Here is a 23,839-nt window from a genome sequence, read left to right as displayed (position 1 = left end):
ATTCAAATATATCTCACCTTGGATCAATTTTTATTCATTAAAAATTCAACTCTTTTATCTCCACATATCTATGAATTTAACTAGGAAATATAACATTTCATTCATTTATTTATTAGTCTTTGTATCTTTTTGGAACTTTTTATTTTAGTTAAATTTATTTTAAATTAACTTGAAAACATGAACATGTGCATAATAATGTGATAACGTGGTATTTTGTTACACGAATACATTGTATAACATTTAACATATAACATTTAATTAGTGTAACTGTATGTTTCAAACATTTATTATTTCTTGATGGTAAAAAAAATTAAAAATCTTACTTCTACATTTTCAAGATACACAATGAAGTACTACAATGTATAATCACACTACATTTTAGTGCTATACCAGAAATTCTTGCAGGTAATAGACAGCAATATAGTACCCACTGATCAAACTTTCCCAACCTTCTCTCATTCCTACTGTTCTTATTCTCTGGTAACCACGTTTCTGATCTCAACTTCTATAGCACCTTTTCTCTTATATTCCATGTATGAATAAGTAGATGCCACAGTTTTCTTATTATTATCAGTTTATTTCTTGTAACATAATGGTCTCCAAATCCATTTATGCTATAATGAATGACAGAATTTCATTCTCTTTGGAGGGGGTGAATATTCAGCTTTCATAATCTGATGGACATTTTGGTTGTTTCTGTCTCTCATCCACTATTTGAATAATGCTACAATAAACATGGAAATAGAGATATCTTTTTATCATGGTTTTGGATCTTGACCAAATAATCCTGGCCCACACCACTGTTGTGAAACATTAACTAGTATGAAACTATAGACCAATGAAATAAAACGGAGAGCCAGAAGTAAAAATTCACACTGAAAATAGAGCAATCTTTTTAAGATATGGTGGTAGGTGCAGCCACTCTGGAAATCAATATGGAGACTCCTCAACTAACTATAGTTAGAAATTCCATTCAAACTAGCTATTCCCTTTCTTGGTATTTCCACCCCAAAATTGAAAAGATCATGCCACAGTGATTTATGTGCACCCCTGTTCATAGAAGCACAATTTGTAATAGCTAAATATTGGAAACAACCAAAATGCCCATCAACTTCAGAGTGGATGAAAAAGATGTGTTTTTTATACAGTAGAATATTACTCAGCTATAAAAAGGATGGTCTTGAGGCCTTCATTGGTAAATGGAGGTAATTTCAGACTATCCTCATAAGTGAAATAAATGAGGCTCACATTTTTAAATAACACATTGTCTCTCTAGTGTAAATAAATAATAAAAACTGAGAAAGCAATAAGATCCAAAATACGTAGTAGTTATTGTAAATCTGAAAGAGAAGGAAAGGATATAACTGTATGTATGTTTAAGTATATAAGATAGATGACCATATTACTAAGTTTACATTAGATCACTGAACAGAATGGTTTGCATTGTCAATATATGAATGTCTTTCCACTTTTTAGGCATTGATTTTTTAATTTGAAGAACTATTTCTAAAAGAACAATATTTAATTTATCAGCTAGTAATTTCTTAGCGTTAATGTTTTTCCGTCAAATTCTATATTACGTCTAACTTTTTTCTGTTTTGTATTTTCTGTCTTTTTTCTTTAAATAAAAAAGGGAAAAAAGACATGATGGTAGGAAAATTAGATACCCACAAGCAGAAGAATGAAACTAGGCACTTACTTTTACCAGTTAAAAACAAAATGAAAATGTAGTAGAAATGTAAACTCAAAACTAAAACTTCCAGAAGAAAATACATGAAAAATGTTTCAGGACTTTGGAATGGGGAGAAAATTTTTTTAAGAAAACCCCAAAAGCACAGCAAATCAAAGTAAAAATAGGCAAAAGTTATTATATGAAACTAAAATTTTCTGTGCATTCAAGAAAACACTCAATGAAATGTAAGACAACTTAGAGAAGGGAATACAATTTTCATAATGAATAATTGTCTAGGGTTTGACATCCAGATTATAGAGGAAGTACAAAAATTCAGTAGCACAATGTAAAATAACGCAGTTAAAAATGGGCTACAGATCTCAAAACAGGTATTTCCTAAAAACATATGAACAGGGGCAGTGAGTACAAGGAAAAATGCTCAACATCACTAATCTCAAGGAAATGCAATTCAAAACCAGTAGGACACTAAAGACACCTCAGTAAGAAAGACAACTAATAATAAACCTAAACTTAATAAGTTCTGAAGAGGATGTCAAAAAAAGGAATTCTTGCACATCTTTGGTAGGAATAAAAATTAGTACAGCTATTATGGAAGTGTCTCAAAAATATTTTTTAAAAAAATTCACCATATGATCTAAAACTTCTTTAATGGGTATATATATAAAAGATATAAAATCATTATATAGAATAGCTACTTTGACTCTTGTGTTTATTGCCACACTATTCACATAATCTGAGAAAGGAAATCGACTTAAGTTTCTGTCAATTGGTGAATGCATAAAGAAATGTAATCATATTCACAATGAAATTGTATTCAGATGGAAAAAGTGAAAATGTTACCACTCGGCACAGCATGTATTGATATATAGATTGTTATGATAAGTAAATAAGCCAGGCACAAAGTAACAACCACTGTACAATCTTAGTCATATGTTAAGTCTAATAAAAGTTGATCTCAGAGTAATTGATAATACAATAGTAGTTAAATTTTAAAACTGAAAACGCTTAATAGTTTTATCTTGTGCTGAATTTCTGGGTTATGCTTTACCTTGTAGATTTATGTGGGGAATGGCTAATTGGAGTTTTATATATCAAACATCTGTATGTCAAATTCTGTTTCTGTCATTGGAAAGTTTTCTGGCATTCCTTCTGTGAATGTGATTTTTTGTGTTGTTTGAACTGTTGCCTATTTTTCATAGACTCCAATCAATCTTCTTCTGCTCTTCTTTGCATCATCTTACAGCTTTTAGTTTATTTCTTCACGATTCTTTCCTTTTTTTTTTTTTTTTTTTTTTTTTTTTTTTTTTTTTTGTGATACTAGGGATCCAACTCATGACCTCATAGTTGCCAAGTAGGCTGCTGCGCTAAATCCCTGGCCCTTCTTTTATATTTTTTGACATCTTTCTTTTCATACTCACTAGCCACTATCCTGTTTTTAGGTTTGATATTCTGTCTGCACCTTGATTCACTCAACTTCATATACTGTCAGTGGAATGTTTATATCGGTTTGAATCTGTTTCATGGATTGTATTTATTTTCTATATTGGACATTCATTGTTTCTGTCATTTTCCTAAGCTCTTCTATTTTTTCTCTCTGTGTGCTTTAGATTCATTGAGCAAGTCCTCCATTATAATCATCTGTGGGTTTTTTTGTTTGTTTTTTTGTTTTTTGTTTTTTGTTTTTTGTCTTTTTCGTTTTTATTGGTACCAGGGATCGAACTCACGACTGCCTGCTTGCAAGGCAGGCGCTTATGCCGCTGAGCTAAATCCCCAACTCCATTCATCTGTTTTTTTTTTTTTTAATGTGAGATACTTTCTGATTTTCTCAATAGCCTCGTTCATATTTTTGTTTTTCATCTGCTGCCACAATTTCAGAAAATTTGGGTGGATGGCTTCCATTTTTTACTATTTGTTCCTGCACTTGTCCTGTGTAGGTTAGAGGTCTGAGTTTGTGTTTTACTTCTGTCTTGTTGCCTTCTATTTTTTAATTTTAAATTTGTTTCTGTGTTGATGCTTTTAAATTGCTTATAGTAGGTAGATTTATCATTACTATGGAGGCATCCATAAGAAACATGTATTTCTCATACATGTCTTCTAGGTGTTGCTGACTCCTGGTCTTTGTACCCCTAATAATGCTCTACTTTCTCAATTTATTAGGGATGAGAAATTTCCATTTAGCTTAGAACCAATTCCTTTGATACTGTACTTTGGTGATGATTATGACACTGGGCCATCATAATACTCTCATACAAGAGAAAATAACCTGATTCTAACAGGTATGACACCCTGCCTAAAGTAGTACAATTAGCAATAATAATGCCTTCAATACAATCTGGAAACTGACCAACTATGGTAACTATTAAGTTGATATTGTTGGCCATAGGAACAAGATTCACAAAAACCTGGAACTTGTATGCAGTAAATTTACCCCATAATAGAGAGATTTTGCTGTGCGGTTTGCTAAAAGGGATAGAGGAGAAATAGAGAGATAAATGAAGAAAATATAGTAGGAGCAAAATTAAATGACTAAGGATGATCATCCAAGCTTTGGGAAACTAGAGAAGAGTACAGAAGAGAAAGAATGAAGGATAAAACAAGAGAATATTGAAGCAAAAAGCAGGATATGAAAAAATGTTCATGGACATGAAAACACCCAAAAAGGCAAGAAATACAGGAGAGAAAAAAAGAAACTAAACAAATAAAAATGAAAACAAAACAAAATACATGCACTCATGTTTATAGCAGTACAGCTTGTAATAACTAAATCTTGGAAATAGCCCAAATATCCATCAACTGATGAGTAGATAAAGAAGATTTGGATTTTTGTTCAATGGAATAATACCAAGACATCAAGAAGGGTAAACAATGTATTTCTAGGTCAGTGGATGCACTTTGAGAACCTAGTTCTAAGTGAGATGAATGAGACACACATGTGTAAATATTGCATTGGTATGAATAACCAAAAGTGTAAATAAGGAACAAAACCTGTAATCTATATTGTGAAATAGGAAGAAAATATTCAAATGGGAAGGGGAATTAGGGAGAAGAAAGGAGGAATGGAAGAAAGGAAAAAGGAAAAAATGAGAAGAGAATAAAACACTGGAAACAAAGCATTTGAAAATAAGAAAAGGAAGAGGCTTTGAAGGGAGACTACAGAAATGGAAAAATTAAGAATAAAAATACATCATGTACAGGTACAAATTCCATCTGAAGACTATGATCATCATGCATATCTGAAATGTACCAATACACTTAATTTTTAAAAAATGAAAATTCTTAAGGACTAAATAAAAAGATAAATAACATAATTATTTTAGGCTAATGGATAATACTGGTTTGAATTTGTTATTCTTGTAAACTAAAGTACCACCATAGACACCAAATGGAAAAACCAAATTTAGAAAGATAGGCAGACATCTATCCTAAACTCTCCACATACATATATATTTGTGCCCAACATTCTAATTTCTATATATCTTAATTGCTCTAAAACAATCCAAAAAATCAAGGGAAGTGCTCATAACAAAAACAAATCTCTTTCCTTAAATTGTTATAGCTTATCATGGAGAGAAATGTGAGATTCAAAGTTCTAATGTCCCCAAAGTGGTTAAATCCTCTTGTTCTTGCGTGAAATCTTGTTCATTTATCAGCTCTTCTCCAAAAAATGCTTTGAAATGTTTCTAAAGTTTATTTGAAAGACAAAGCTCATCTGTGTCATTTTCACTCAAGGGAATATAAATCTATTATTTATTGATAATATGAGACAGAACTTAAGTAAAGATTGAGGTAATATAATATTCCATTTTTGCTCTGGGCTAGATTTTGCCTAGGCTGAAAACTCACAGAACAGATAATAGTAGAAATTGGTAGGAGTAAGTCATCCATGTATTTTTTCATGTCCTCTTGATTGTTTCTGCTATTGTCCATTTTATTTATCCCTGTAAATCCACCTATGGGCTAGTCTGCAATGGTTGGATAAATGCCTCTGACATTCCCGTAGGAGCAAGACAGTTTTCACTTTACATGACAGCACCTTGATATTTCCTCCCTCTTCTTTTCCTAGGGAATATTAATACATCTTATTGTTTGAAAGGAAATGAATATTCAATAAATTAAAATCTTGGTATGAATTCTTTGGATCTAGAGCTTTTGTTATAGATCTAATCAACAAGTCTGATATTTTATCAGGTTTTTTCACTAAAGTCACTGACTCTCTAAAGTGAAATTTGAAACTAGGCATTTCTTGCAATTCTCCAATTTACTCTCTTGCCAGTTTTCCTTCAGTTTACTTCTCTCTCAGTCCATGTTTCTTTCTTTGTCTCTGTCTCTCACTCTTTCCCTATGAATATTAAGAAAACATTGTAAGTATTTTTAAAGTTCTTAAAGATTTACCCTGGCTTTTCAAATTAAGTTGTGAACTTCAAATTTCAAGGTTAATTTACTTTGTTACTGGGAAAACTATTTTTGATTTTTTTAGTGAAAAAATGTCAAAATCAATTTAAAATTGTTTCTCACAGACTTCAAGCAGATTTTATTCTTGCTTTTTATTTATTCACATTTTAAACCATATGTTTTAATTTTACACAGTTGTATATTTGTTGTTCTTCCATTCTGTATCCCATGGCATGGGCCTATTAACATTACTGCTATTAATATTCTAAGATTCATCAAATCTTGATTTTTGTGTCATTCATATATCTTACTCATGAAATTTAGAAAATTATACTGGTCTTATCACTTTTAAATGAACGTTCAATGAAATAATGCATATGAAACACTACTCTAGTATTTAATGAAGAGTGGCTATTGAAAAGTGGCAGAGAAAACACAGCATTTCTTATTTTGAGCACGTTTTCATGTAGCTTTATGGAAATTCTATGATAAGTACAACTTGCCAAATCCAAAAATACAATTTAAAGTTATAGCAACTTTAATGATGATAAGCTTGTAATTTATATTGCATAAAGACGCATTTAAAATTTCAATAAGTTTTAAGCTCTTTTTCATAAAGAAAGTTCAGGTTTTGCTTCCAGACATGTAAAATTATATTGAAAAAATACACTATGTATTTAATATACTTCATAACTGTCTGAGCACATACAGCATGTTAAAATGTATTCTTCATATTAGCATATAAGAATATAACTTTCACCAATCTACTAACTTTACTCACTTCATTTATATCAGTTTTCTGAGAACTTTCTTTCATTTCAGTTTTCCTCAGGTTGTGCTCCTCCTCTTTCCCACTGTTGATTCAGTCTCACTCTTTCTTGAACTCACCCTTCTCACGTGGCACTCATTTCTTTCCATCCTGTTGTCCAGGAATCTGAATGTGATGCTCCTCTCTACTGTCCCCAGCCACTCTGCTCTTTCACCTTGCACCTTATACTCAGGTAAGGCAGTTGATTTCTGGTTTCCTAATTTGGTGAAATATTTAGATTTTCTTCAAGTTCCTTTTCTCTACTTAACTTTTCTAACAAATATCAAAACCTACTATTCTTGACATTAATTCTAAGGAGTATTTCTCAAATAGTGATAATGCTAAATAATCATTTTTATTTTAGTTTTATTTCTATCCAGTATACTGTTATTTTAATAGAAAGCTAAATAATTGCTCAGGCAGCATAATATCAATAATAGCAAGTAGCAAAGATCTTATTCCCCTAAAGCAATATGTTTCATATAGATGTAGACTAAAAAAATGACAGAACCCTGAGAATTCACCCAGTCATTTTGGGGAAGTACTTCTTGTTTCCTTGTGACACTAGTAAAATTTGCTTTGTGCCTTCCTAATTCCCTTCTGTGTCTCTCAGTTCTCTGGTATCTCTGACAGTATCCACAGCAAAGACATTCATTGACAAGACTTTATTTGAATATTATAACCATCACATTCCCCATGTACATTCCATGAGGTATTACTAAAGGTAAATTGAAAAGGAGAAGATACTGATCAGAAGGAAACAATTAGAATGAAGGAAAAGAGAAAAGAAAAAAAAATGGAAAAAATATATATAGCAGCTAAGAAAATTGTACTACTACTTGCTATTATTTCATTGAAAAGAAAATCTTGGGGATTCTGATAAAGATGGCATATAGATAACAGCAAGCTACTGACACTCCCTGAGACAGTCAACTTAGGTTGCAAAACTAATACAACATGGGGAGTCCCGAACCAAGGGAGATGGATCCTCCCAACCCAGGAACAAACTAAGCTGAGACAAACCAATTAAATATACAGTCCCAGTGCTATATTGGAACAGCTAAAGGCTTGGTGCTCCTGCTGCAGTGTTTGAGCTCATGCAGCTGAGACTTACTGATCTACCTGAAAGCCTGCTGTATCAACTCACTGGAGATGCACTCACACTGAAGTTGGGGATCAGCACACCAAACAGAAAGCTGAGCTGGTGGGGAACCTGTATCGACCCGCAGTGAGTGACAGGAATAAAACCAATCCACAGAAAAGGGGCTCTGACAGATGACATTCTGGTGCGGGGCAGGCTTGGCAAGAACAAGGAACAGCCGTGACTTCAGTCAGTTGCTCCTTTCTCAAGCAGGATTGGTGGGGTGTGTTTAGCCTGGGTCATGTTCTGGGCTGCGACCCAATAGGGTAGCCCAAACCAAGTCCCTACACCTGGCAGCACACCCTAATTCAGTGAAGCCCTCAGCAGCTTGACTAAGCCAGAAGGGAGAGCCCAGCATATGTTGCTCCTGTTTGTAACTCCATAGTACACTGTAGTGGGCAGGAGCACCTAATAAGCATGCTTCAGGCGAACTATAACCAAAAAAGAAAGAAATTGAGGCCTCCTATATACACCTGAATGGAAGGGACAAAAATATGAGAAGAGGAAGCAACAAGAAAGGATCCCCAGCCCTCAACCCTGACAACATTGATCCAGGAATGGTAAATGCAAAGTAGATTGAGGATGGCAAACATGCAATATCAGACACATCAACAGTGGACGTAAAGAGATATCTTCAGAACCTCATAGACAAGTTCAAAAGTGAAATACTTAACCAAGTGAAGCAAGTTCTAAATATATTAATAAAAGAAATTCTAAGCACCTCTCAAGAAGACACAGACAGCAGAATGGAGGAGCACAACAAAAGAGCTAAAGAGTATAAAGAAAACATGGAATACATGAAGCATGTTCAAGGAGATTACCAGGAAATTAAAAACTCCATTGAAAGTTGGCAAAACTGCTTGAAAGAAACTAAAGATAGATTATCCAAACTGGAGGACAGGATTACAATGTGGGATCATGAAAGGAAATATTTCTTAAAAATTACAAGGAAATAAGCAGTAACAATACAAAGGCCAGAAGATGACAAGAGGATCTATAACTTAAGAATAAAAAATGTGAATAAAAAAGCAGGGGGACAAACAAAGGAACGACAAATGCTTTTCACAGAAATAATTAAGGAAAACTTCCCAAACATATGAAATGGAAAGGTTATTCAGATGTATGAGGCACACAGAACTCTAGCCGCCTACAACCAAAATAGGACCATACCCAGACGTATAATAATCAAGATCCAAGAAATGCAATATAAGAACAGAATATTAAAAGCTGTCAGAGACAAGAAACAGATTACTTACAAGGGAAAGCCCATCAGAATAATGGCAGACTTCTTGGCACAAGCGAAGTATTCCAAGCCATGAAAGAAAATAACCTCCATCCCAGATTGATGTACCCTGAAAAATTGTCTCTAGAAATTAATAGAGAGACAAGATGCTTCCAAGATAAAGAGGAAATGGGGGAAATTCACAACCACCAATCATACTCTACATAGAATATTGCAGGACATTCTAAAGAGAGATGAAATTACCAGGATTTCAGGAACAGTGGCAGAGAGGCCTGAATGAATGGGGAAGAAAGTGAAATGAAGAAGACAAACAGACAACTAATGGCAGAAAAAGAGCACAACAGAAATGAGGCAGAGAAGGTTGGATATAATTTCTAAGATAAATGGCCTATATACACTAACTTAAGGAAAAAAAGAATAACAGGCAGAGTGGATCAAGAGGTAGAGTCCACAGAGATGCACTTTATAAGAAATATAATTAACCTGAAGAAGGGAATATGGACTGAAAATGAAATATTAGAAAACAGTACACTATGTGACAGGGAACCAGAGAGTAATAGAAAACCAGTATTTATGGATAGGTTGGAAATACAGGCTTTAATAGTAAAGAAGTACAACTAGAGGTCAAGTGCAAGAGTGAGAAGGTATGGAAACACTTAGGTTAATATCAGGTTGCCCCCCAATATAAAACTGAGGGTGTGGGGGAGACCCAAAAATGCACAGTATACCCTGAGGGAGTGAAATGGGAGGAATAGTCTTTTAAAAGGCAGCAGAAGATATTGTTAATAGTGTATCAGGAATTAAAACTCATATTACTCTCACCACTCTGCTTAGGTAGAACTAATTCTGTTCTAGTTTGTATGCAAGCACTAGATCTGAGGGCACATCCAGCTATCCAAAAAATATCAGGATATAGTACAGTAATCATGTTTAATTTCCTACTAACTTAATCTGGATCCCTATATAACTTATACTATTATATCATGACTGATCTTAGTTAAAGCTGATTTGTTTGATTGCTGTTTGTTATTGACAGATTTTATTCAAAACTGTTAAGGTTGATAGTATCAAGTCTGAGAGTATAGACAACTATACTGAAAATGACAGTGATTCACTATGATACCCATTCTGGTCTGGTTATTACCTCTTTTTGTAGTTCTACACTATCTACAAAGTTGTATTTCTATTAATACTGTCATGTACTGATATATTCAATTATACTATATCTGATGATATAGCCATTCTATTGAAGATAACAAGAGACAACACAGTAACCATGGTATAACTCCTTATACAGCACTTTTATATGTCTTTTTAGCTTCATGTTTCTATAGGAATACGTCCTGCTTTGTTCTGCTTCCCCCTGTAATATAGAAAGAATAGAAATGCATATTAAGACTCATGCCTGTGTAAAACCTATAAATAGTTTACGAGAACTGATTTTATGACACATGATAAAATGAACAAATACTCTAAAGGAAAAAGACTCTACAGTACCCAGTGCTGATTCCAGAGTGTCATGATGTGAAATCCAGAAATACTATTATTCTTTGTTCAGAGTGATTTTAGTCTGCTTTGATTTGTTTAATCTCAACATAAACGAAGATATGAATAAAACCATGTATATTTTAGTGTACAGGATTGATAACCATATTACTAAGTTTTTATTAGATAGTTGAACAGAGCTATTTGCAGTCTCGCTATTTGAATTCCCATTTATATGTTCCACTTTTGTATCTTGAACAATTATGTGTAAGAGGACAACATGTAAACATCAACTAGTGATTTGTTACTGTTTATTTTTTCTTTGAAAGTATGTATTATTTCTACCTGTTTTCTGTTTTATTTTGTCTTTCTTTAAATAATTTTTTTAAAAAGAATGGTTTGTACCTATGTTGTTTGATGAATCATTCGTGCTTATGTTTTATAATATGAGCAACTACTTTGAATTTAACACTATACAATACATTAACAATTAGCCTGTTTTAAATTCTGTATCATTGCTTTTATATTTAAAAATAAAAAATAACATAAGAAAAGGTAAATTGTGTGAAGAGAGCAATTATGTTGTCTTATAATTCCATCATTTTTGACATTTTGGGTGAAATATGCCATAACTGATTTATCAATTTTATGCCAAGATATTCACTGATAGTGTTTTCTCACGAGCTCAGGTATTTCAGTTTTGCTATTCTTCTCTCCCTTGATAAGTTTCTTGATCTTTTCTAACAAATGGAGAACTCAAATGATGGATTTATCTTTTATGCAAAATATCTTTCTCTATGAAAAACACTCTGGTCACTACTTCACGAATCTGCTTAGTCTTCACTGCATACACAATTGGATTGAAAGAAAGAGGTAGCAACAGATAGAGGTTGGCTATAAAAATGTGAATATGATGAGGTATGGTTTGTCCTCCAAAGTGACGAGTGAAGAAACTGATGGAGGCTGGGACGTAGGTGATGACAATAGCACATATATGAGCTGGACAAGTGCAAAAGGCTTTCTGGCAAGTATCTTCAGATGACAGATGCAGTACAGCATGGCGATGCAAAACGTATCAAAGCCTCCAATCAACCAAGCAGCTACGAGACCATATATAGCATTAATCTTGACATTGCCATAGGATAATTTGGCCACAGACATATGGTCACAGTAGGTGTGGTGAAGGAGCTTGCCCCTAGAGTAGGGAAGGTGCTTGATGAAGAAGGTAAATGGTACCATGAGCAATGCACTTTAAATGAAAGTGGCCACCCCTGCTTTGGTAATTACAATGTTGGGGAGGATGGTAGAGTAGTGCACGGGGTAGCAGATGGCTACATAATGATCCAGAGCTATGAGCATGAGCACTCCAGACTCCATGCCTGTCAGCATATGGACCAAAAACATCTACACATGGCAGGCACTGAAATCAATCTCTTTGAGATTGAACCAAAAATATATAACATATTGACGACAAATGAAGTACACCCAGAAACATCTGTAAGAGACAACAACGCTACGAAGTAATACAAGGCCCTGTACAGGACCTTCTCACTACTAATGATATAGATGAGGCCACAGTTCCCTATGACAACAACGATGTAGATGAAACAAAATGGCAAAGAGATCTAGATATGTGCAGTTTCCAGCACAGGAATCCCACTGAGGATAAAGCGCTTTGGTCTCAGGCTGGAGCTGTTGGCCTCATGCATGGTGATTAATTAGGAGACACATTACTTTCTGTCCCAATGCAGGAATCATGTAGGAGAGAGTTGGGAAATTATTTTTCTTCAGAAACAATGCATGCAAGTTTTACAACTTAAAAAGCATGTTTATGCATTCTGAGTGGTATTTGTTTATAGCTGATCAATGTAAATGAATTTTGCAATATTCATATTTAGCCAGTGACACTGTTAAGCTTTAATTTACTTCCTGTCTACTAATTCTTTTTAAGTCTCTATGTGAATAAGTATGATGTGCATATACCTATAATAGTTGTAAGCAATTTAAATACATCATGATACTTTTCCATCTATTATATATTCAATTATAATTTCTTTCTTCTTTTGGTGTATTATTTTTATTCCCCATTTACCTATAAACAATGTTACTCAGACAGTGGAATCAATTTTTTAATTTATTAATTTTTAAAATTAGTATATGTGTCTAGCACTAGTAATCTGTATTTGAAAATAAAGAGCTTTCCATTTTTATTCTTTATGCTGAAATTTGGTCAGTCTTAAATCTTTTCTGTTGAAAACTATAAAATACTAGAATTCAGGAACAAAAGATAGATTATTACCCACACCAATAGCATTAGCTGGCATAACATCATTTGTATCAGTTTCCTGATCCACAATTTCCAGAGTCACAAAGGAGGAAGCTTGTGACAATTTCAGATATTGGTTTCCATTACAGGAGAAGAAACCCCAAGATAGCATTTGATTTTTTTAAAAAATATATATTTAAAGGAGAAAAAACAAAACGAAACAATATGAGGGTACAAGTAATACAGAATTTTTTAAAAAAAACAGTAAGAAATCACTAGTTAATAGATTACATGTTGTCATCTTAGAAGTAGTTGTTAAAGTTACCAGATTAAAGCATACAAATTGGACATTCAAACAGTGATACTGCAAACAGTTGTGTTCAATGATCCAACAAAAACTTAATAATATGGTCATCTATCTTAAGCATTTGATTTATATTTGGGAATCCCATGTAACAATTTTTCCCCAGTTTTTAATTGTTTCTCATTCCTTCTGGTCAATTTTAACATAGAGTTTGGGTATTATTTTATTTCTCTGTGTAAGTCATAGCTGTTGAAATAACTTTTAAAATGTTAACATACAGGTAACTTGAAATACTATGGAGACAATGTAAAATCTCCCAAAAACAGGATGAAATGAGAACAGATTATTTTTAAAGCTTTTCCAAAATAATATAGAATACATTTCAGAAAATTTCAATACAACCTGTAATATAATAATCACATGTATTGCTATCCTTCAGTATTGTTAATGAGATTATCATGATTTTACTCTAGAAAATGTATGTAAAGTAAAACCATATGCAGCCATAACTTACTTCATGCCTCACTCAAAGCAAAATAAACAATGTATTATTTTCCCTGGTCGTCTAAAATTTTTTTAAATCTTTCAATTTCCCTCCAGTCTCATAATCCTACCTTTGTCTGCCCACCCATACCTACTGGGGGTTTCTTAAACTTAACAAACTTGTGTGTGTCCAGACATTTCCACTTGCCACTCTTACATCCTGGTGTATTCATGTGATGAACATTGTGCACACTTTCAACAATTGCGGGTCTCTGCTCAGTTCCCCTAGAAGTAACACTTTCCCACTATCCAATAGAAAATCATAATTCCCTTGCTTTCACCCATATTAACGTAGAATATCCCTTTCCAGGTTTTTCCATATCCCACAGTAAAATTTTATGTACCCACCTACTAGATTGCAAAATTTTTAGACACAAAATTTTGTTCTATTTTCTTATTGGCTATATCTCAATGTAAGAAATAATATTGGGTAACAAATGAATTGATAAATTCCAAGCTTCTTTTTAGGTTTTGTCTTTTTTCTAGTGCATAAAACCTCTAAACTACACATTGAAATGTTAGAATGCATCCTGAAAAAAGAAACTATGATTTCCAGATGCCTTCAACTTGAAAGGTATTTAAAAAAAAATGAAATTCAGGCTGTTAAGCACTAAGAAGTATAGGAAATGGATATAATTGCCTTTCTGTTAATTTGAATATTCTCAAAGGCAAACATAATGAACAACAAATGATACAGGATTATATACTTGGGTGAAGCAATGTTGTTCATTCATGCAGATAAAATATCCTAAGAAGATAGTTAAGTGATTGCCATTAGAAATGATTGAGCAAAAGGAACAGTAGATACGAGTTTATGAAGGTATTAGAACTCCTTTTTCATTAGTAGTTGTTAATCTAGAATTCATTTTCATGAGTAGATGCCATTAGTAGATGCCTTACCATTTCCTAAGAAAGACTCCACCTGCCAAGATAGGTAAAATTTTACTGTTATTGAATAGAAAGATGAGAAATATTTTTTTTACAACATTATCTCTTTGGTCCTTGACATATCTTTATCAAGGAAACCCCTTTCTCCTCTGCTTGAACTGCTTTTGATTTCTCTACATTTCTTCTCTCATTTCAGATAAATTTGTACTTCTCTTTGCTTCCACAATTATAAAGAGATAATTCATTACCTTCTACATTCAGCCACTCTGACTCAAGCTCTGACTCAAATTTCTTCTGTTTACTAACATTTTTGACCATCTTATATATTTTGTATTTCCTAAATGATTGAAAATCAATGTAATGCCATTTATTTTATATTCCCACTCATTACTGATTAAAAAAACAGTTGTGAGGAAAAACACAAGTGATGAATTCTAAAAAAAAAAAAAAATACAAAAAAAAACATATTTTCTCCAGGGATTTTCCAGTCAAAAGGACAAAATTTCTTTAGGGGCTTATAGGTAAATATCTCATAAGTGTGAGATAGTACATAAATTTAGTTTTAGTATGTAAATTTAGATTTCTGGAAATTATATTTAGGTCTATATTTTCCTATGTACATTTGCATGAAGGGAAAGCAATCTCTCACTTTTTCACAGCTTTCCCCTGATGAGTCTTTCAAATAGTCTCTTCCAACTACTGAATTATAAACATGAAATTATGTCTGACTCCCCAGGGTTCCTCAATTTCAGTTTCATACTTTTGTCTTAGGTATATTCCTATGGCATGTATATGTTTCAAAGCCATCTCAAAAGTATAGTAAACAATCTCAGTATCTTCTTTGCTAGAGCTTCATTACAGTACACATTCTTCAAGTAGGTCAGTTTACATGAGCCCTGAACTGATCACATGTACAGCTTCTCTGCCTGTGTCCTCTTTACAGTGGCAGAAATGCACCATTCATTACAGTTGTGATTGCATGCAGCAAATCTTGGTTATGCTTAAGGAAACATAGAACACTGGACTGAAATTCTCCCAAAGTGAATATATTTGTGGATGGTAAACAACAGCATGACCTCTCTTCCATATGGTCCATTGTATCTGTAGAAATGAATGGCAGTTATAGGAAAGTGAAAGGAGTAAGAACCAATCTAGTCTCATAGTACACCTTCTTCTTGACTAGGCAGCCACAATGGGAAAAAACACAGAAAACATGAATATTTTTTCCCTTTGGCAGGGAACCAACCCATTTACTCAAGCATGTACACTCTCTCTGTCTCTCTCTGTCTCTCTCTCTCTCTCTCTGTCTCTCTCTCTCTGTCTCTCTCTGTCTCTGTCTCTCTCTGTCTCTCTCTCTCTCTCTCTCACACACACACACACACACACACACACACACACACACACTTATGCACACACATACCATAAATTTTCTATATCAGAAAGCTGACTTCGAGAGCAAGAGTATACACATTTTGCAGTGCCGTTCAGCTATGTATCTTCATTTTTGAGTACAGAGTACCTGAAAAATTTGTAGGCAAACTCTTCCCTTGAAATTAGTTGAGTTATAATATTAGTAGAGTTTAGTAAACAAGTGCTTAAACTAAAAAGTAAGCTAACAAATCATTTGCAATATTCCAAATCCTGGGCTCCAGTAGAAAGTTTCTCAAGCTGAAAACTCTTGGAATGACCATATACATTTTAAAATTATTTTTCATGTTTTCTAATGAAAAGCAGAAAAAAACAAGTAAAACTTCTTATAAATATTAGTACATTTTATACTGTGTACTAATAGATACGAAAGATTTTTTAAAAGTATGTTAAATATAGAATTTATAAGTTGTGCATTGGCTTGGAAAGTATGACAATTTGTGCCCACCTGTCTAGGAAAACCTTTATGTATTTATGATAGTGAGAAATGGATGAGTTTTAATTAATAAGAAAGGAATAGAAAGTTGTGGGGTGTTTCCTAGTAAATAAAAGGCAGAATTTTCAGTGTTAAGTGAGATAAAATGAGTGTGAGAGGGTTCAGACATTTATGTTAGTATTTCTTTGAGAAAGGCTCTCCAATTCTGGCTTGACCTAAACTCCTTCTTGAGCACCATTCCCTGAGATACTCAACTGATCAACAGAATCTCCTAAAAGTGCAAATCTCCCTGACAGAGATGAGACTCCTAAAGTGCTGACTTGTGGGTTTGACACTAGGTTTAATGACTTTTTATAATATGACAGAAGGTAAAAGTCACCTACTGCCTTTAGAATAACAGGTTTAGGTAGATGATAAAAGTGAAGCTGTTTTTTTCTATTGCATTTAAAATGAAATTATGAATTATGTTAAATTTTTTATTTATAACCTGCTGCTGCTGATAAGTTACTTCATTTGATGAATGATCTAGTGGTTGTCTAAAACTCTGCTATAGCTATTAAATGTAGTCATTCATATAAATATGATCACATTAATTTTCATTTCTTATGTTAACAGAAGAGCAAAATTGTCAGTTGGCCAAATAACATTACAAAATTATATTTCAAAGTAAATCACCATTTAATATGTGTTATTATGCATTAAAGGCATTGCTTTATTTACTTAGTAATATGAGTCTTGCTTTGGAGCTAAATTTTTTTTATGTCTTCATAAGAAATTTTATATGAGTTATATAGCTTCATTAATGAGTTTAAGCATGTTTCTCTTTTATTGTCTCTAAAAGAGCTTATTCCTTATTGAAGTACTGGAAAAATTCATCACCAATTTCTGATCATGGCAATGTTTTGATGGACATAGCGCATGTTTTCTCCACCTCATCTCTGCTGTTATTTTTCTGACATTGGTTGTTTACTTTTCCCCTTCCTCCACTGTCTGCCCAGGTCACTGAGGCCTCTGTGAAACCCTGGTGTTTTTTTGCTCTCTCTCTCTCTCTCGAATGTCCTTCAGTATTTTTTGTACGGTTGGATTGGTGGTCATGAACTTTTCCAGTTCTTTTTGTCATGGAAGCATCTTGTTTCTCCATTAATTTTGAGAGATAGTTTTTCAGGGTTCAACAATCTGAGTTACAGTTTATTTTCTTTCAGGGCTTGGAAAACTTTGCTCCAAACTCTTCTTGATTTTATGGTTTGTGTTGAGAAGTCTGTCATAATTTTGATGGGTTTTCCTTTCTAGGTGATTCTTGGGAAGTTTTCCTTAATTATTTCTGTGAATAGCCTTTGTATTTCATTTGTATTTACCCCCAAGTTCTTCACTCACTTTTTTTTATTCTTAAGTTATAGATCCTCTTGTCATCTTCTTGCCTTTGTATTGTTACTTCCTGGTTCCTTGTTATTTTTAAGAGATCTTTCTTTTTGCAATCATACATTGGAAACCTGTCTTCAAGTTTTGATAGTCTATCATTAGTTTCTTTCAAGCAGTTTTGTCATCTTTCAATGGAGTCGTAAAATTCCTGAGTCTCTTTGAATGTTTCGTGTATTCTAGATTTTTAAAAGTTCTTCACCAATTGTTTCCCTCCTTCTCCTGTGTTCCTCCATTCTTCCATCTGTGTCTTCTTTAGAGATTCTTAGCATTTATTTTACTAAACTTCTTATATCTTGCTTTATTCCTGTTAGTATTTCTGTTTTGAGTTCTTCAATAATTTCATAAAGATATTTCTTTATGTCAGCTGATGCTGCAGTTATGCTGCATGAAAGGAAGTAACCCAGTAGTGATTAGCACAGTGCTGTTATGCTTAGGTTGAAACTATATGTCCAAGAACATTCTTCTCCTATATGACTGAGCTGGAGAGGTCCAGAGGAGAAATTTATATGACATGTTGAAGGAAGAAGTGAAGGGGTGACTATCACTCTTGGAAGGTTATGAGAGGTCTATGTGTTTAAGATGCAGAATGGACTGTTTATTTGTGCTCATTTTTGTTTTACCCCCAATGCAGCATGAACATTCACAACAGGCTTATTTGTGATAACTCAACAGGAAACAAGTGAACACCTGTCAGTACAGGTGAAGCAATCAATAAATATGTATGGTATATTCATACAATGGCTTACTATAAAGAATTTAGAAAGAGTAATTCACCTGTACAAAATGGATAGCTATTATAAATATGATGCTGTATAAAAAAAAAGATGTGAGAGAGTAGATCATAATCTTTTTATATTGATCCATTATTAAAACAGTATTCAGTGTTTATTTGGGTCTTAAAATGTGGTTGAGATTGACTGAGTAGGGGTATAGGAAAATTTGGGGGGCGATGACATTTCATATCATATTGGTAAACATATATATGTTAAAATTTTATAAACTTCATTTTTATAATGTCTTACTTCATGTGAATTTCATATAAATAAACATAAAACAATGCTTCCAACAAAACTGAATAATCATATGATCATGTTAGTAGATACAAGAATATATTATAAAATTCAAAGTCCAGTCATAAAAATATTAACAGTCTCTAAGACTGAGAGTAGAACTCAGTAGTAAAGTGTTTGCCTAGCATGGGAAAGATTTGATCACCAGTGTTGTCAACAAAGAAAAGAAAGATATTCATAATAATCTACCCTATACACAATGGATAATCATTTTATATAATCCAGGATTTTCTTGGCAGCAATAAATATTTCAAATGATATTTCAAGGTTATTTATAGGAGTATATTTGAAAATAAAATGATGATTCATTGTCAGTAGGTGCATAGTTTACCAATAAGAATGCTATAGGCATTTAGCCAAACATCCATTCTGAATAAGGAATCTACTATTATTTCATAATAGTTTTACTGCTGCACTGTTGTGCTTCTGCTTCTGCTGCAAATCTACATTTTCATATGATCTTTTGGAGTCAAGTTTCTGATAAAGATAACTCTGATAAGGATAACTCAGTAAATTTAATTTTCCTGAGTCATTTGGAATCACCACAGCTATCTATTATTTCACTCCTGGAAAATATTGCACAGGAGGGAGATCCCAACCACTGAAAAGGCAAGAAAAAACACATTAGAACAGCAAAGCAGAAAACAAAATGCTCATTTTCACAGACATTGTGATGGTTTATATCTAGCTTTACCCAAATAATTTATAACTAAACTGTTACAATTAAAGGAATTTATTAATTATATATGTATGGTTTATTTGTGTCCTTGATGAATATATAATGTATATATATATATATATATATATATATATGCATATACATCTATATTTCAATTGCTAGTATATCATCATTTATGTTCAAGAAACATTTTAGTACAAATTGTGTGCCTAATGTTGAACTACACTTTTAGATGTTAATCTCTCTCCAATAGATTTAATTCTGAAAGTTCAAACCAGTTTAGACCTATAGTTGCTATTTAAATTTTCTAAGCGTTATGCCCTCTGGAATTATAGATTGTAAGGAGGGACAAAATAGTTCTTAAGACAACTCCCAATGGCTCAGTGCCCTTAGCATCCAGACATATCTGATTTTCAAATCTGTTTTTTTTTCTCATAATGTAATCATTTATACATGCACATATCTATGGGAAGTCAATTCCCTGATATTATAGTAGAATCACAAAGTAACAACTGAGTTTTCCTTGTTGAACAACACTCACAGGAAATAGAATGTTTCTTGTATTTACCCTCCAAAGTCTCAATATAGGTCTTGTATCTTTCCTGCAGGGTCAAGATCTTCAGACAGACATGAAAGTAACTTAATCCTTGGACACAGTTTGTTGAGGAACTCCAGTAGTTTTCAGGGTAAGCAGATTTCTGAAATGGGGTTGCATTCTTCTTATTAAGGGAATGGATACATTAAAGAAATGGGAGAATGAATAAGAGCGTTGTTATATAATGTTACCTCCTAACCTTTAGTAGGGCATAAAGACTGGTTTTATGTAGGTTATTTTTTCACTTTGGATACAATGTTCACATTTTAACTACTTAAATACAACTACTACCGGGAATATATTTTTCAAGGTAATACTGCTGAAAGTGACAGATAACAACACTCCTGAGAAAAAAGAATTTATGCCAGCATAAATAGGAGAGTGATGAGGTATTATTCCATAATTTTCTGTTTCTTGTCTTCTGTTACTTTCAGGGAATTACCTCCATTACATATTATAGTCATGATGTTTTAATGATTTTTCAATTCAAAATAAGCCTATAAGTATTCTGTTTAGTATATATCTTTTGAAAAATAGGGCTATACAATGAAGTAAACATATTACGAAAGGAAAGGCAATTTTGTACAACCTTAAATTTCAAATAGAAATCCTGTTGGTGTGCCTCTTACGTACTAAGATGTGCTATAAATTTCAACATTGAATTTTTTTAAATCAGCCTGTTTATTTTTCCTCTAGTTTCCTTTTGTAAGGATGATTCTCATCATCATACTATTTTTCTTTATTTTTTTATTACTTTTGATCTGCAACTTCTGGCTCAGTGTAGCCCACATCTTAAAACTGTTGCAATGTGTGTACATCCATTGCACATTCACAGCTTTGCTCTTCCTCATCACATAACATCACATCAAATATTCTACTACTCATGAATATTTTTAACCTCCTTAATACCTCTTGGTCAGTAGACTTAAAATATTTTGTTTCTTCTTTATTTCAGAAAACTTATCTTTAGAAATTACATGCATTCAGAAAAATTAGACTCTATGGCTCTCTGAAATTGTTATACGGTTAAAAAATAAAGAACCATGTTGTAAATGGGATGTCCACTGGTTTCACTAAAGCTGATAAGCATCTTTATTTTCATTGAACTGGACTCCAGAGTCCATTAGACTGCTCACTAATCTTAGAAAAACTTTGTTTACTCATGTATTTACTGCAATGATTCATCACCTATTCACTTCAGCACTAATCAGGTAGTTAGTCTTTAATGACAGTAAGGAGGGATATGTTTTTAAGGTCATTCACTGATTTTAATTAAAAGAAGCTATTGGCACAAGGGTTGATTTATATTTTTATTCCCTTATGTATCTTTGAAACTTTTTAAAAAGGATACTTAGAGCTCAAACTATATTGAAGCCGTGCAAATATATTCATTAGTTCAAATTGATTAACTTTCAATGATGAACCCCATGAAGTTTGCTAACATTTCAGAATTTCCTAGGAATTTCTAACATACATGAGAGCACTTGTAACACAGTAAACGTTTAAAATCTTCTCTCCCCCCCCCCAAAAAAAAGTAATAAGAACTAAGGAGTAATAAAATCCAAAATGTGTAAATTTTGTTGTAAAAAAGAAAGGAAGGAAAAAAAAAAGAGCTCTAACGGATATAACAGCAAGTGTGTTTAGGGGTGTTAAATAGCTGACTATATTAATGTTTTTGGATCATTGAACACAGCTGTTTGCAGTCTCTCTGTTTGAATGTCTACTTTGTATTCTTTGATACTGTGATTTGAGCAACTATTTCCAAGATGATAATATGTAATCTATTAACAGGTGATTTCTTACTGTTATGTTTTTTTTTTTGTAGTTCTGTATTATGTGTAACCTTACACTGCTTTGTTTTGTTTTGTGTTTTTCTCTTTTTCCTCTTAAATAAAAATAAAATAAAATAAAATAAAATCTCTGTTCATCCTTGTTCAGGGAGAGATCTATTTCAGCCTGGGCAATGGACTACGTGATAACTAGACACAGACAGATCCAGACAAACTGACCAAATTTAATTTGTCTTGTTAACATCTCACGATCAGGGCATAGACTCAAAAAGATTGTGTATCAAATATTAAATCTAGAACACATATGGTCATTGATCCACAGTAAAAAAAAACTTTCTCTCGACCAGTCTGGAGAAAATTATGCAAATTGTTAGCTATGCTCTGTTTTTTATGTTCATTCTACTTACAGAAATAGCTCAGTAGTAGCTCTATTATGATTTTCCAACAGTCGTTATGTCATTTCTAAATGGAACCAGCTTCACTTCAGCTTTGTTCATCCTAAATGGCATCCCTGGTCTGGAGGAAGTTCACCTGTGGATCTCGCTTCCCCTGTGCACCATGTACAGCATTGCTCTTACAGGGAACTTTGGGCTTATGTACCTCATCCACACAGAAGCATCCTTACACAAACCAATGTACATCTTCCTGGCCCTTCTTTCCTTCACAGACGTGCTCACGTGCACCAGCACTGTTCCCAACACTCTTTGCATACTTTGGTTCAACCTCAAGGTAATAGATTTCAAGGCCTGCCTGGTGCAGATGTTCTTTGTACACACTTTCACAGGGATGGAGTCTGGGGTGTTCCTGCTCATGGCCCTGGACCACTATGTGGCCATCTGCTATCCCCTGAGCTATGCTACCATCTTCACTAATGTGGTCATTGCTAAAGCTAGGCTCCTCACTTTTCTCAGAGGTGTGATGCTTATCATCCCTTTCACTTTCCTCACCAAGGGCCTGCCATATTTCAGGAGCAATATCATCCCCAACACCTACTGTGACCACATGTCTGTTGCCAAGATATCCTGTGGGAATGTTCAAGTCAATGCCATTTATGGTCTGATGGTTGCCATCCTAATTGGGGGCTTTGACATCCTGTGCATCACAATCTCCTACGCTATGATTCTTCAGGCAGTCGTGAATTTATCATCAGCAGATGCTCGACAGAAAGCCTTCAGCACCTGCACCGCTCACATCTGTGCCATTGTCATCACCTATGTCCCAGCCTTCTTTACCTTCTTCACACATCGCTTTGGGGGACGCACCATTCCTTCCCATATACACATCATTATGGCTAATTTCTATCTACTCATGCCTCCCACAATGAACCCTATTGTGTACGGGGTGAAAACGAAGCAGATATGAGAGTGTCATTAGGTTCTTACTTAAAGGAAGGGATAATTTTCTTTATTTAAATAGCCTCTTCTGAGAAGTTAGCATTAACCAAGTTGAGATCACCACCAATAAGGAATCCTTAAAAGTAAAATGTGTACATGGCCACTTTGAATACATTCACCAAGCTCGGATGTTTCTACAGCCATGTTTTATGCAGATAAAGATTTTCTGTTACAAAATTCAAAGGCTCTTGGTTCATAGAGCACTTCAATGTACACTGCATTTAATCTTCAGAGGCAAGCATATCTGTCCTGAAAGATAATCAAC

The 23,839-nt window shown here is 33.5% G+C and overlaps 1 protein-coding gene and 1 pseudogene across 1 annotated transcript; one reads left to right on the top strand and one right to left on the bottom strand.

The window, feature by feature from the left end:
* Window positions 1-11,531: 11,531 nt before the first annotated feature.
* LOC100734698 (olfactory receptor 52N2-like) lies at window positions 11,532-12,471 on the bottom strand (annotated as a pseudogene).
* A 10,162-nt stretch (window positions 12,472-22,633) lies between these two features.
* Window positions 22,634-23,542, top strand: LOC100734977 (olfactory receptor 52N1-like). Its single transcript, XM_013147595.1, has one exon. It carries the CDS (start codon window positions 22,634-22,636, stop codon window positions 23,540-23,542), a length of 909 nt encoding a protein of 302 aa, XP_013003049.1.
* Window positions 23,543-23,839: the final 297 nt, after the last annotated feature.

The sequence above is a fragment of the Cavia porcellus genome, unplaced genomic scaffold (genome assembly GCF_034190915.1).
Source record: "Cavia porcellus strain 051 isolate PalLab524CR breed Dunkin Hartley unplaced genomic scaffold, mCavPor4.1 scaffold_9, whole genome shotgun sequence".
NCBI lineage: Eukaryota > Metazoa > Chordata > Mammalia > Rodentia > Caviidae > Cavia > Cavia porcellus.
The sequence above is the reverse complement of the archived record's forward strand: the minus strand, read 5'-3'. Positions and strand labels throughout refer to the sequence as shown.

Excerpts from the sequence above, each read along its gene's own strand:
- LOC100734977 (XM_013147595.1), top strand. The coding sequence starts at position 22,634 with ATGTCATTTCTAAATGGAACCAGCTTCACTTCAGCTTTGTTCATCCTA.